The following is a 14,054-nucleotide window of genomic DNA, read 5'->3' as shown; positions in this document are numbered from 1 at the left end:
TGTAGGTCCCTCCCCATTTCGTCCTGTTTGCTTACATTTGGTTCCAAGTAAATAGACCCCTGGTCTGTCACGTAGTCTTTGTGGAAAGCACTGCTCAGAATCAAATCAAATTGTATTTTTCACAACACGTGTAGACCTTACAGTGAAATGCTTACTTACAGAAGAGCTCAGGTTCAGCTTCCTGTCCCCTTTCGGTGTGACAGGAATTGAGAAACTGTAATATTAACACACACACCCCCCACAAACGAAGGACCACAAATACATTTTCCTGAAAACAGACTGTGGTCAAGTCACATTGTAATATACTGTGGTGAAAGCACATTGGTAGGCTTTAAGTGGTTTACTTACTCTTTGATAGACATTTAGTTAATGTGTTGTTGTCTACATGCTGATACTACTACAGTTAAGGTAGTCTCGCTGCTCTCGCATAGCCAAACAGGCACTAATTAACCTACAACTCTGGAAGTAAATAAGAATTTGTTCTTAACTGACTTGCCTAGTTAAATAAAGGTTAAATAAAAATACAAATAAATAAAAAGGTGAGGCTACATGAGGCAGCTCTCTAGTGACCCCTAGTGGTGGGAATGGGATAGTAATGTAACTAGGCAAGTCAGTTAAGAACAAATTCTTATTTACAATGACGGCCTACTCCAGCCAAACCCGGACGACACTGGGCCAATTGTGCTCTGCCCTATGGAACTCCCAATCATGTTATACAGCCTGGAATCGAACCAGGTACTGTAGTGACCCCTCTTGCACTGACCAACTGGCAGGTGTCTTCCCTGACATTTTCAACATGTCCCTGATTGAGTCTGTAATACCAACATGTTTCAAGCAGACCACCATAGTCCCTGTGCCCAAGAACACGAAGGCAACCTGCCTAAATGACTACAAACCCGTAGCACTCACGTCCGTAGCCATGAAGTGCTTTGAAAGGCTGGTAATGGCTCACACCATATTCCCAGAAACCCTAGACCCACTCCAATTTGTATACCGCACAAACAGATCCACAGATGATGCAATCTCTATTGCACGCCACACTGCCCTTTCCCACCTGGACAAAGGGAACACCTATGTGAGAATGCTATTCATTGACTACAGCTCAGCATTCAACACCATAGTAGCCTCAAAGCTCATCACTAAGCTAAGGATCCTGGGACTAAACACCTCCCTCTGCAACTGGATCCTGGACTTCCTGACGGCCCGCCCCCACGTGGTGAGGGTAGGTTGCAACACATCTGCCACGCTGATCCTCAACACTGGAGCCCCCCACGGGTGCGTGCTCAGTCCCCTCCTGTACTCCCTGTTTACCCACGACTGCATGGCCAGGCACGACTCCAACACCATCAATAAGTTTGCAGACGACACAACAGTGGTAGGCCTGATCACCGACAATGACGGGACAGCCTATAGGAAGGAGATCAGAGACCTGGCCAGATGGTGCCAGAATAACAACCTATCCCTCAACGTAACCAAGACTAAGGAGATGATTGTGGACTACAGGAAAAGGAGGACCGAGTACGCCCCCATTCTCATTGACGGGGCTATAGTGGAGCAGTTTGAGAGCTTCAAGTTCCTTGGTGTCCACATCAACAAACTAGAATGGTCCAAACACACCAAGACAGTCGTGAAGAGGGCACGACAATGCCTATTCCCCCTCAGGAAACTAAAAAGATTTGGCATGGGTCCTCAGATCCTCATAAGGTTCTACAGCGGCAACATTGAGAGCATCCTGACTGGTTACATCACTGCTTGGTACGGCAACTGCTCGGCCTCTGACCGCAAGGCACTACAGAGAGTAGTGCGTAAGGCCCAGTTCATCACTGGGACTAAGCTGCCTGCCATCCAGGACCTCTACACCAGGCGGTGTCAGAGGAAGGCCCTAAAAATTGTCAAAGACCCCAGTCATAGACTGTTCTCTCTACTACCCCATGGCAAGCAGTACCGGAGTGCCAAGTCTAGGACAAAAAGGCTTCTCAACAGTTTTTACCCCCAAGCCATAAGACTCCTGAACAGGTAATCAAATGGCTACCCGGACTATTGCATTGTGTGCCCCCCAACCACTCTTTTATGCTGCTGCTACTCTGTTTATCATATATGCATAGCCACTTTAACTATACATTCATGTACATACTACCTCAATTGGCCCGACCAACCAGTGCCCCCGCACATTGACTAACCGGGCTATCTGCATTGTGTCCCGCCACCCCCTTTTACACTACTGCAACTCTCTGTTCATCATATATGCAGTCACTTTAACCATATCTACATGTACATACTACCTCAATCAACCCGACTAACCGGTGCCTGTATGTAGCTTCGCTACTGTTATTTTACTGTTTTTTTTATTTTTATTATTTACTTACCTATTGTTCACCTAATATCTTTTTTGCACTATTGGTTAGAGCCTGTAAGTAAGCATTTCACTGGAAGGTCTACACCTGTTGTATTCGGCGCATGTGACAAATAAACTTTGATTTGATTAAACCGCTGCGCCACTCGGGAGCCCAAACACTAGTATTGCTCCCTGATAAAGCATTATGGAACACACTAATAAACAAAACTGGACACACAAGTTTAAAAATATGTTGACTTTCACCCTTTTAATTCAACAGAATATTGCTGCTGGTGGTCATTTTATTCACAATATTAACACTGTGCCCTGCAAAATGCAGACTCCAATACAGTGCCCAAGCTGCCATTCTTCCTCAAGAGTTAGTGAATCAACATGTCTGGGTCATGTTCATTTGGGCACACTGTACCAAAACGTTTTGCAACAGAAAATGTGCACTTATTGGACAAGTCCAAGTAGTCCCTCCCTGTTTCAGTCTGTTAGTCCCTTATGAACACGACCCTGAGGTTAACAACCTCAACAACCATAAATTGCCATCTTACTCATGACTTCAACCATAGCTTATTCCAGTGCAACCTTAACTCACTCTGAATAGGGCCAGGAGTTCTTCCCTGACCAGGGACCCTAGTTAGGGTTGCAAAATTCCATGAACTTTCAATAAATTCCCTGTGTTTTCCAGAAATTCGGGTTGGAGGATTCTGGATTTCCTGCTTATTCCCTCCTGATCCTGGGAATCCTCCAACCGGTATTTCAGGGAATTTATTGAAAGTTCCTGGAATTCTGCAACCAGCCCCATTTAAAGCCTATAACTATGGCCAAAAGTTTTTCCCTGGGCAGGGAAAACTCCTGTCCTCAATGACCATCAGAAGGTGATCTAACTGGTGGGAGGTCAGGACATCCCATCAGAAGGTGGTGATCTAACTGGTGGGAGGTCAGGACATCCCATCAGAAGGTGATCTAACTGGTGGGAGGTCAGGACATCCCATCAGAAGGTGGTGATCTAACTGGTGGGAGGTCAGGACATCCCATCAGAAGGTGATCTAACTGGTGGGAGGTCAGGACATCCCATCAGAAGGTGGTGATCTAACTGGTGGGAGATCAGGACATCCCATCAGAAGGTGGTGATCTAACTGGTGGGAGGTCAGGACATCCCATCAGAAGGTGGTGATCTAACTGGTGGGAGGTCAGGACATCCCATCAGAAGGTGGTGATCTAACTGGTGGGAGGTCAGGACATCCCATCAGAAGGTGATCTAACTGGTGGGAGGTCAGGACATCCCATCAGAAGGTGGTGATCTAACTGGTGGGAGGTCAGGACATCCCATCAGAAGGTGGTGATCTAACTGGTGGGAGGTCAGGACATCCCATCAGAAGGTGGTGATCTAACTGGTGGGAGGTCAGGACATCCCATCAGAAGGTGATCTAACTGGTGGGAGATCAGGACATCCCATCAGAAGGTGGTGATCTAACTGGTGGGAGGTCAGGACATCCCATCAGAAGGTGGTGATCTAACTGGTGGGAGATCAGGACATCCCATCAGAAGGTGGTGATCTAACTGGTGGGAGATCAGGACATCCCATCAGAAGGTGGTGATCTAACTGGTGGGAGGTCAGGACATCCCATCAGAAGGTGATCTAACTGGTGGGAGATCAGGACATCCCATCAGAAGGTGATCTAACTGGTGGGAGGTCAGGACATCCCATCAGAAGGTGGTGATCTAACTGGTGGGAGATCAGGACATCCCATCAGAAGGTGGTGATCTAACTGGTGGGAGATCAGGACATCCCATCAGAAGGTGGTGATCTAACTGGTGGGAGAGCAGGACATCCCATCAGAAGGTGGTGATCTAACTGGTGGGAGATCAGGACATCCCATCAGAAGGTGATCTAACTGGTGGGAGGTCAGGACATCCCATCAGAAGGTGGTGATCTAACTGGTGGGAGGTCAGGACATCCCATCAGAAGGTGGTGATCTAACTGGTGGGAGGTCAGGACATCCCATCAGAAGGTGGTGATCTAACTGGTGGGAGGTCAGGACATCCCATCAGAAGGTGGTGATCTAACTGGTGGGAGGTCAGGACATCCCATCAGAAGGTGGTGATCTAACTGGTGGGAGGTCAGGACATCCCATCAGAAGGTGGTGATCTAACTGGTGGGAGGTCAGGACATCCCATCAGAAGGTGGTGATCTAACTGGTGGGAGGTCAGGACATCCCATCAGAAGGTGGTGATCTAACTGGTGGGAGGTCAGGACATCCCATCAGAAGGTGGTGATCTAACTGGTGGGAGGTCAGGACATCCCATCAGAAGGTGGTGATCTAACTGGTGGGAGGTCAGGACATCCCATCAGAAGGTGGTGATCTAACTGGTGGGAGGTCAGGACATCCCATCAGAAGGTGATCTAACTGGTGGGAGGTCAGGACATCCCATCAGAAGGTGATCTAACTGGTGGGAGGTCAGGACATCCCATCAGAAGGTGATCTAACTGGTGGGAGGTCAGGACATCCCATCAGAAGGTGATCTAACTGGTGGGAGAGCAGGACATCCCATCAGAAGGTGGTGATCTAACTGGTGGGAGATCAGGACATCCCATCAGAAGGTGGTGATCTAACTGGTGGGAGATCAGGACATCCCATCAGAAGGTGGTGATCTAACTGGTGGGAGATCAGGACATCCCATCAGAAGGTGGTGATCTAACTGGTGGGAGGTCAGGACATCCCATCAGAAGGTGGTGATCTAACTGGTGGGAGGATCAGGACATCCCATCAGAAGGTGGTGATCTAACTGGTGGGAGGTCAGGACATCCCATCAGAAGGTGGTGATCTAACTGGTGGGAGGTCAGGACATCCCATCAGAAGGTGATCTAACTGGTGGGAGATCAGGACATCCCATCAGAAGGTGATCTAACTGGTGGGAGATCAGGACATCCCATCAGAAGGTGATCTAACTGGTGGGAGATCAGGACATCTCTTATTGGAACATTACTCAAAACATTTGAAAAATAAAAAAACGTGCAATGTAGAAGACCGTGTCACAGATCAAGGAAAACTAAAACTTCTAACACCATTCGTCTCCCGTGCAACAGGTTGAGTTAAACAGACTAGTGTTATGTGATGTATGCAGTAGGTAACTTCCCACTGTAGATATACCCGTGGCTATGTTAACTAGCGTTCCACAATCACTGAAGTCTTCCGCTGTGCAACCACACAGACAGACACGCACGTTAATCATCACGTGTGGGGACACATTCTAAACACTGTACAGTCACACACACTCACGGAAAACAAAAATATAATTCACAGAACATACAATCAAAAGCAAAGCTCAAAATGTATGAAGACCAAGCAACTTAGGTGATGGGAATGTTCCAAATGAAGGAGAAATCAAACTACCAAGCAATTAAAATAATCACCTTTAAAAGCAAAACCACTCACTTAATCATTTTACCACTAACATAATTAATTGTAATCTTTATAAATCAATGTTAATTTCAGTAAATGCAGTATTAGTAGTGTAGGACTAGAAGTAAGTCACTTGAATAGACAGTTTGGCTGTGGTAAATAAAATTAAAAAAGGGGAAAGTGCGATTTCATTGGGTGAGTGATGAGCATTTCAGGAAGTAAATCTGGCTTTCATGGTTTAGAGTTCAAATCTCCCCAAGTTCATGTTTTTATTGACAGATGACGGAGAAAACAAGGGAAGATTTCAGGGAACCAAAATGAAAGATAACAGCCCAAGAAATCCATCTCATTATTCAGCTCACAGGCAAAGGAATAGTTTCTCTTCGCATATTTATTTAAACAAGTGGTGAGTTGGTGGATGGGGAAATGGAAGGGACAGGGAAAGGACTGCCAGCACAGAATCACTTCAGAACAAAAAAATATAGATATAATAGAATAAATAAAAAAAAATGGCCGGATTCTGTTGACTGGTTGGGTTAAGTAGTAGTAGCCTTTCTTTATGAGTCTCAGCCGAGCCTCTCACTGTGTCTGGAGAGAAAGAACAGAGTAAGAGTACCGAGTCAGAGAACCACAACAACCAGTAACATCTTCAGCCTGGATGCCAAAAACAGACTGCAACCCAGGCCAGTACACCTCAGGACAGAACGCACACACCTAGGCAATATACAAAACACAACTTGTTAGGCATACACATCCGAGTACTCTCACAGTACACACAGAGTGTAACTTTACCTGCTGGCCTTGCTGAGGGGTGGCAGGCTGTCCTGGGGCCTGTCCTGTTTGGCCGTAGTAAGCAGCCTGCTGCCTGTAGTACTCTGCCCAGGCTGCACTGTAGTCCTGCTGGCCTCCACCTGGGGCTGCTGGGGCACCTGCTGCTCCTGGCCCTGCTGCAGAGCCTCCTGCCTGGGCTGGGGGAGCAGAGGAGAGGGGGTCTTATGGATGAAGAAGAGATATGCTATGATCGACAAGGTTAACATGAAAGATACATGTTCTTAAAGCGCTGGTTCACTTCAAAATTAAAGTTTGTCAGATGATTTTAGACCTTGAAAGTAATCTAAAGTCAAGCGTAGTCAACAGCCCACAACAGTAGACAGCTATACGCCTTGATACAAAATTAAATGGGAAAGATACACTGTCTAAAATGACAAAATTAGACAGTGCCCATCTTTCCTATTCTAAGAGGGAAACAACTGCTCTCTTTCCTCCTGTGGTGTTATTCTAGTAACTATAGTAGACCAGTGGTCTCACCAACACCCATCTTCTTGTAGTACTCCTCCCAGGCCTTGGTGTAGTCAGGCTGGCCCCCAGGGGTCTGGCTGGCCTGGAGCTGGTCTCCAGGTGCTGGGCCACCAGCGGTGGGGTTGGTGGGGGGCTGGCCGGGCCCTGCTCCCCCTGGCTGCCCTCCCTGGTAGTACTGGCCATAATAGGCTGCCCAGGCTGCGTTAGGGTCCGTGGCACCGGCTGCCTTGCCTAAAAAAGATGGCAGTTGGAGGTGAGGTCCTCATAGGGCTGAGCGTGCCCTGCTACCTGCCTGAGCTTAGAAACCAGGGGGCAGAGAGAGATAGGGTGAGTTATTATCAATAGCCAACACAGAAAGACATTCTCCCATCACAGATGATTTTGATAATAGTTGCAGGGTTATGTACCACTAAAAGCTAGCCTGGCCCCAGTTTGTGCTGTACTCCTATGGACATTGTGACACCAGACAATGGAGTTGGCAAGACAGCAGAAACATATCTGGGACCAGGCTAACTAAAGCCTGCTCTCTGTTGTAACCACTGTTTTGAAATGACACGGAGATAAAACTATATGGTAGGAAAGCCCAAAAGAGACCACTGGTAGGCTGGGTGGAGTTGACTCCATATTGCTTTCCCTTTCTCAGTCTTTTCAAATAAGTGATTACAGCGAGAGAAAACATTGGGAGGCCATTGAAAGTTATAGTTCCAATGTAACCATTTCCTGTCCACAGTGAGGGTCTGAAAGGTCAATGTTGCAGGTCACTCACTGGGGTCGTGGGGTGCTTGGGGCTGCCACTGCTGGTAGGTGTTGCCCCAGCCCTGTGGGGGGTAGCCATGAAGACCTCCACTTGGGGGGGATAGAGAAAACCCAGTTACTACTCAGTAGACTTCCATTGGTCCCATCAATGATTGTATCGTTGTAATGTAACATTTTAGCCAGTAGAGGCTTGTAAAAGCCAGAGTTTGTGATGACTACATTTCCAGTCTCCACTCACTGTGGTCCAGGGGCTCCTGGGTTATAGGGATCAGGATTATAGGGACCCATGGGGCCTGGTCCACCAGGACCTGGACAAACAGGACAGAGGGGACCCTGGAAAGCACAACCAGTTAGATGCATGGACATTATGTTCACATCTATGGTGAAAAGACTGATAGCAAATCAATCGCCAGTTTGACTCCATTGACTGTGCGTTGAAGCAATCATGTCCATTTCCCCAAATGACTTTTCCAACACCACAAACCCATCCATCCATCCTTCCGCCCTTTCCTCCTTACCCTGAGCAGGAACCCTGCATACCTCGATCTTGTCCTCGATGAGCTGCTTGGCGTGATCTATCTGCTGCGGAGAGCCTCGAATGACAAAGAGCTTGAAGTTAGGGTCCCCGTTGGGGGGCACCTGGCGGGAGATCTCCACAAAGGCCCCAGTCTGCTGGTTGATGGCCTTGATGTTCTCCCCGCCCCGTCCGATCACCAGGCCACACTTGTGGGCCGGAATGGAGAAAGTCATCTCCTCTCCTCCACCACCAGGGGGACCCCAGCTCCCCTGACCCCCTCGGCTGCGGCCCCTGCCGCCACCACTCGGGGACATGCCTGGAGGCCCGGGAGGACCCTGAGAAGGAAGGAGGGTGGAAGAGAGAGAGAGAGAGAAAGAGGGTCTTAATACAATTTATATTTAAGTCCTGGTCCTGGACGTCAGAAAGTCAGCGTTTGTTTATTAAGATGAGAATATTTACCTCCTAATAACAGTAATGTACTGTATGGGGAATTATGGGAATGCTCTAACACTAGGACTATCATTTGTCTAGGTTATGGAGTCCAATTGTTTACAATGTTCCAGTGGTTCACTAAATGCATTGAGTGTTGCATGTTCCACAAGGCATGGCATCATGGCAGCTCCAATACACTTGTATATAAACAGTTCCAAGCTGGCGTGTGAGCAGTGGCTGTTTTTCCAGATACTCTACGTGTGTGTGTGAGGTATGTACCCCCTGTCCTCCCTCCTCTCTGACCCTGATGCTCTGCAGTAGCTCCTGGATGATCTGGGCAGCATTGTCACAGCAGTCTGGTGGGCCCATGATGTGGGCCATCTTATCTGGACCTGTGCCATCATCTGCAAAGACAGGACATTTCCTCTGATTCTTGTGCAACACCACATACAGAATATAGAGCTTGTTAGTAGACACCACAGAACTTGTGGTTAAACCGTGTAAATGAGTTGAGTAGCAGTAGTTCATATGACATGACTATGAAACGTTATGTACCTGGTTTAAACTGAATCCTAACTCCTGCGTCGTTCTGAATCTTCTTGATCATCTCCCCGTTGCGACCAATCACCACCCCGACAGAGTGTCGCGGCACTGGAACCTAGCCAATCAGAGAGCAGGTTAGACGGTGCCAAATAGATTAGACTGATAGCTATAGGAAGGTGCTCACTCTCATTCAAATAAAACATCAGACCTGTGATCGGAAATGCGAGTCCATCTCCACACACACACACACACACACACACACACACAGATCCCTCTCACTTACGTCCATGGCTCCCCCACCTCCCCCCATGCGGGAGCCGTACTCGTTCCTGTCTCCGAAGCCAGGCTGATCCCTCTCCCTCAGTATCTCCTGCACCAACTCCATGGCTTGCTGAGCAGACCCACAGGACAGATATTCAAATTCAAACAACTTTATTAAGTCTCCTTAGGGAGAACAGCTATTAGCACATCAAAAGTTGCCCCCAAATCTCCCATCTGCAGAGCTGCAGTACAGCATGCCAATTCAATATGGGATGCAGATTGTAGCAAGGCCTTGTGTTACCTCCACTTTGTATGGCTCCCCGATGATGCGCAGGGGCTTGTCCATGTTGGGTCCCTGAGACGCGTCCTGAATCAGGATCATCTTCACTCCTGCTCGCTCCTGTCAACGCCGCAGACAGACAGCATGGTCAGCTCTGCTCAACCAACCGATGGCAATGATTCACTCACAACTCCCGCTCAAATGGCCCATGAAATACTTGTGTAATGAGATACGAGAGTTTCCTGCTTATATTTCTTTCATGCTTGCTCTGTAGATTTAGCAACCAAAAGAATAATTTGCATGACTGCACACATCAGCCTGTTTGCGATGAAACTGTCAATATATCAAAACCCACGGCAATGTGTTGTGGAACACTTCTCTGGCTACTGGTGAGGCCGACTGACTGTCTGTATATACCTGTAGCTGTTTGATGGTCTCCCCTCCCTTGCCGATGATGAGGCCAGCCTTGCCTGCGGGAATCATCATCTCCTGCCCTGAGCCACTCTGTCCATTGGTCGCCTCGTGGAAGGATGAGGGGGGCGTGCCCCTCCCCCGAGACACAATCTCATCCAATAAAACCTTGGCTTTCCTAGTCAGAGTGGAAGAGAGAGAGGGGTGGGTCAACTCAACTGATGAGTGCAACAGCACACATTAATAGTGGAACTACAGAGATATGCCATACATAAAGATAGCGCTGTGTAAATTCAGTGGCTAGAGGTGAACAGCATCTTGGGATAACAATACAAAATGTCACAATTAGCTAGTAGGATCTCACTTACTGTATGGAGTCTGGGGACCCTGTGAGAGAGACACTCCTCTCTGGTAAACCTCCACTGTCTGAAAACAACCAACAGTCAATAACACACACACACACACACACACACACACACACACACACACACACACACACACACACACACAGAGTTCAACTATAGCTCTGCTCCTAACCATTGACTATAAAGGCCACACTTTCCACAGTCCCTCACCTGGGGCTATCTGAACCTTGCAGCCTGATTCCTGCTGGATCTTGTTGATCTGTTCTCCGCCCCGGCCAATGACTGGAGGAGAGGAAGAGGGGAGAGCTGTTATTTTTATTGATTCTGATGTTCATGATGAGTCCAGTAATGTTCAAATTCAACATGAGCATGAAAAAACGAATCCGGTGACCATGTTGGAGAAAGTGCACTTACTGAGTCCCACCATTCCATCAGGAACACTGTATTCCTCTGAGGTGGTTGTGAGCCTGGCACTGTGGGAGAGAGAAGCCAAGCACAACCGTTCGTTATCCAAATCATCAACATATTGTCACCATTAATCTTCTGCTGAAGAACTAATTCCAATCCCCAATACTATTTCACTTCATTTTAGAGACCTACTTGGATTGTTATGGATTAAATTATGCTAATGATTTACCTCTGCTGGGCCAGTGCTGCCAGTTGGGCTCCGATAGCTGTAAAAGGAAAGAGAGAAAGAAAGAGAGATATATAGAGAGAGAGGACAAGGCTCAGATTACTGACACACTGCAAAATGAGGACAAGACAAACACAGGTGATGCTCACAGACACCGACCAGGGAAGAGGGGCCGGACAGTACAGACACCGACCAGGGAAGAGGGGCCGGACAGTACAGACACCGACCAGGGAAGAGGGGCCGGACAGTACAGACACCGACCAGGGAAGAGGGGCCGGACAGTACAGACACCGACCAGGGAAGAGGGGCCGGACAGTACAGACACCGACCAGGGAAGAGGGGCCGGACAGTACAGACACCGACCAGGGAAGAGGGGCCGGACAGTACAGACACCGACCAGGGAAGAGGGGCCGGACAGTACAGACACCGACCAGGGAAGAGGGGCCGGACAGTATAGACACCGACCAGGGAAGAGGGGCCGGACAGTACAGACACCGACCAGGGAAGAGGGGCCGGACAGTACAGACACAGACCAGGGAAGAGGGGCCGGACAGTACAGACACCGACCAGGGAAGAGGGGCCGGACAGTACAGACACCGACCAGGGAAGAGGGGCCGGACAGTACAGACACCGACCAGGGAAGAGGGGCCGGACAGTACAGACACCGACCAGGGAAGAGGGGCCGGACAGTACAGACACCGACCAGGGAAGAGGGGCCGGACAGTACAGACACAGACCAGGGAAGAGGGGCCGGACAGTACAGACACCGACCAGGGAAGAGGGGCCGGACAGTACAGACACCGACCAGGGAAGAGGGGCCGGACAGTACAGACACCGACCAGGGAAGAGGGGCCGGACAGTACAGACACCGACCAGGGAAGAGGGGCCGGACAGTACAGACACCGACCAGGGAAGAGGGGCCGGACAGTACAGACACCGACCAGGGAAGAGGGGCCGGACAGTACAGACACAGACCAGGGAAGAGGGGCCGGACAGTACAGACACCGACCAGGGAAGAGGGGCCGGACAGTACAGACACCGACCAGGGAAGAGGGGCCGGACAGTACAGACACAGACCAGGGAAGAGGGGCCGGACAGTACAGACACCGACCAGGGAAGAGGGGCCGGACAGTACAGACACCGACCAGGGAAGAGGGGCCGGACAGTACAGACACAGACCAGGGAAGAGGGGCCGGACAGTACAGACACAGACCAGGGAAGAGGGGCCGGACAGTACAGACACAGACCAGGGAAGAGGGGCCGGACAGTACAGACACAGACCAGGGAAGAGGGGCCGGACAGTACAGACACAGACCAGGGAAGAGGGGCCGGACAGTACAGACACCGACCAGGGAAGAGGGGCTGGACAGTACAGACACAGACCAGGGAAGAGGGGCTGGACAGTACAGACACCGACCAGGGAAGAGGGGCCGGACAGTACAGACACCGACCAGGGAAGAGGGGCCGGACAGTACAGACACCGACCAGGGAAGAGGGGCGAAACAGTACTGACACAGAACAGGGGAGAGGGGCCGGACAGTACAGACAGACCAGGGTTGACATTCATGTAAGACATGGAGCAGGTTTAGTAGGTAGTAGGAGACATGAGGAAGAGAAACTTACAGAGAGCTGTGGCTGAGTCCACGTCACTCTGTGGAGCCATTTTCTTGCTCTCAGGTTGATCTGTGGGAAGAAAAAAACAAGTAAACAAAGGTTGAATCTGATCTCACAATAATCTGTGCGCGCGCACACACACACACACACACACACACACACACACACACACACACACACACACACACACACACACACACACACTCCAGTTATCAGACGTTCACATTGGCAGTGGCCCTTTCACAGTCCCCAGCAGTGTGTGTGTGTGAATGTGTGTACCTGGGTCCTCCAGCTGTCGTTTCTGTGCTGTGAAGGGAAAGACGTCTGGTCCATTGATGTTGTTCATAGGGGCTACCCCTGCACATTCACCAATCTTGGCAGCAATCTGATGCACAAAAGTTGAAGTCACTTGAACTCATAAGATATTCAAAGAGCATATCATGACATGATGAGAATGCCTGATTTAATGGTGCTGGTCCTGGGTATTAACTAACGTTGATAAGCAACTTCAAATATTACATGAGATGCTAATTGTCTGTGAGCTGAATGATGTCAATACAACTCAAGTGGGCAAACTTGACAGTGTTGGCTGGCTAGCTGAGGATATATACTTTGTTGGGAATGCACTCAAAAACACAGACACGCTGAGGGCTCGAAGCCCGCTTGTCTATCATCAGGACTTTGTCTCTGCATGCAGCAGAAGCAGCCAGCTCTCAACAACACAACACCATTGGGAGACGACTAACTCAGCTTGCATGCATTGGTAACAACATCATAACGGCATTTCTGCAGTGGCACGTCAACTGGGTCTTCAAATTCACTAGACTTATAACGTTAACTAGATAGCTATAATAATCATAACTGGCAACAGTATTGATTGCTCGCCAAACATAGTCAGCCAGCTTTGCAAGCTAACAACCACGAAACAAGACAATAGTCACATTTTCTTCACCCCTTCCCAGTGGCGCTCACGCGCATAGCTACACTGCCTCCCGCTTCTGTCTCACCTGCCGGGCCCGTTGTACCGCGTCTGCAAAGGCATCTTTTTTTATTCCACCACCGTTACCGATAGCTAGATGTCCGCCGAGAGGAGCTCCAGCCCCGGGTGCCGGTACCGAGCTGTACTCCGACATGTTTGCGGAGGGGAGAGAGAAGAAAATACGAAAGTTAAAGTGGTGTTTAGGCCAGGGC

General features: G+C 49.2%; 1 protein-coding gene across 3 annotated transcripts; it reads right to left on the bottom strand.

Annotated features, from left to right (window-relative positions):
- Positions 1-2,576: 2,576 nt before the first annotated feature.
- LOC106606529 (far upstream element-binding protein 2) lies at positions 2,577-14,052 on the bottom strand. Of its 3 annotated transcripts, none has more exons than XM_082972825.1 (18): positions 13,871-14,052; positions 13,143-13,248; positions 12,873-12,932; positions 11,253-11,289; positions 11,030-11,088; positions 10,826-10,897; positions 10,619-10,676; positions 10,257-10,428; positions 9,861-9,959; positions 9,582-9,689; positions 9,311-9,413; positions 9,035-9,159; positions 8,347-8,658; positions 8,045-8,139; positions 7,817-7,896; positions 7,060-7,281; positions 6,544-6,719; positions 2,577-6,339 (listed from the first exon to the last, which is right to left on the bottom strand). In XM_082972825.1, exons 1-18 carry the CDS (start codon positions 13,994-13,996, stop codon positions 6,331-6,333), a joined length of 2,019 nt encoding a protein of 672 aa, XP_082828951.1. In that variant the 5' UTR covers positions 13,997-14,052; the 3' UTR covers positions 2,577-6,330. The 3 variants fall into 3 exon arrangements, with proteins under 3 accessions (XP_082828951.1, XP_082828952.1, XP_082828953.1); XM_082972826.1 differs by having other exon boundaries at positions 9,059-9,159; XM_082972827.1 differs by lacking the exons at positions 2,577-6,339; positions 6,544-6,719 and having other exon boundaries at positions 7,141-7,347.
- Positions 14,053-14,054: the final 2 nt, after the last annotated feature.

The sequence above is a fragment of the Salmo salar genome, chromosome 03, assembly GCF_965601325.2.
Source record: "Salmo salar chromosome 03, fSalSal1, whole genome shotgun sequence".
NCBI lineage: Eukaryota > Metazoa > Chordata > Actinopteri > Salmoniformes > Salmonidae > Salmo > Salmo salar.
This window is presented reverse-complemented; position numbering and strand designations above follow the sequence as displayed.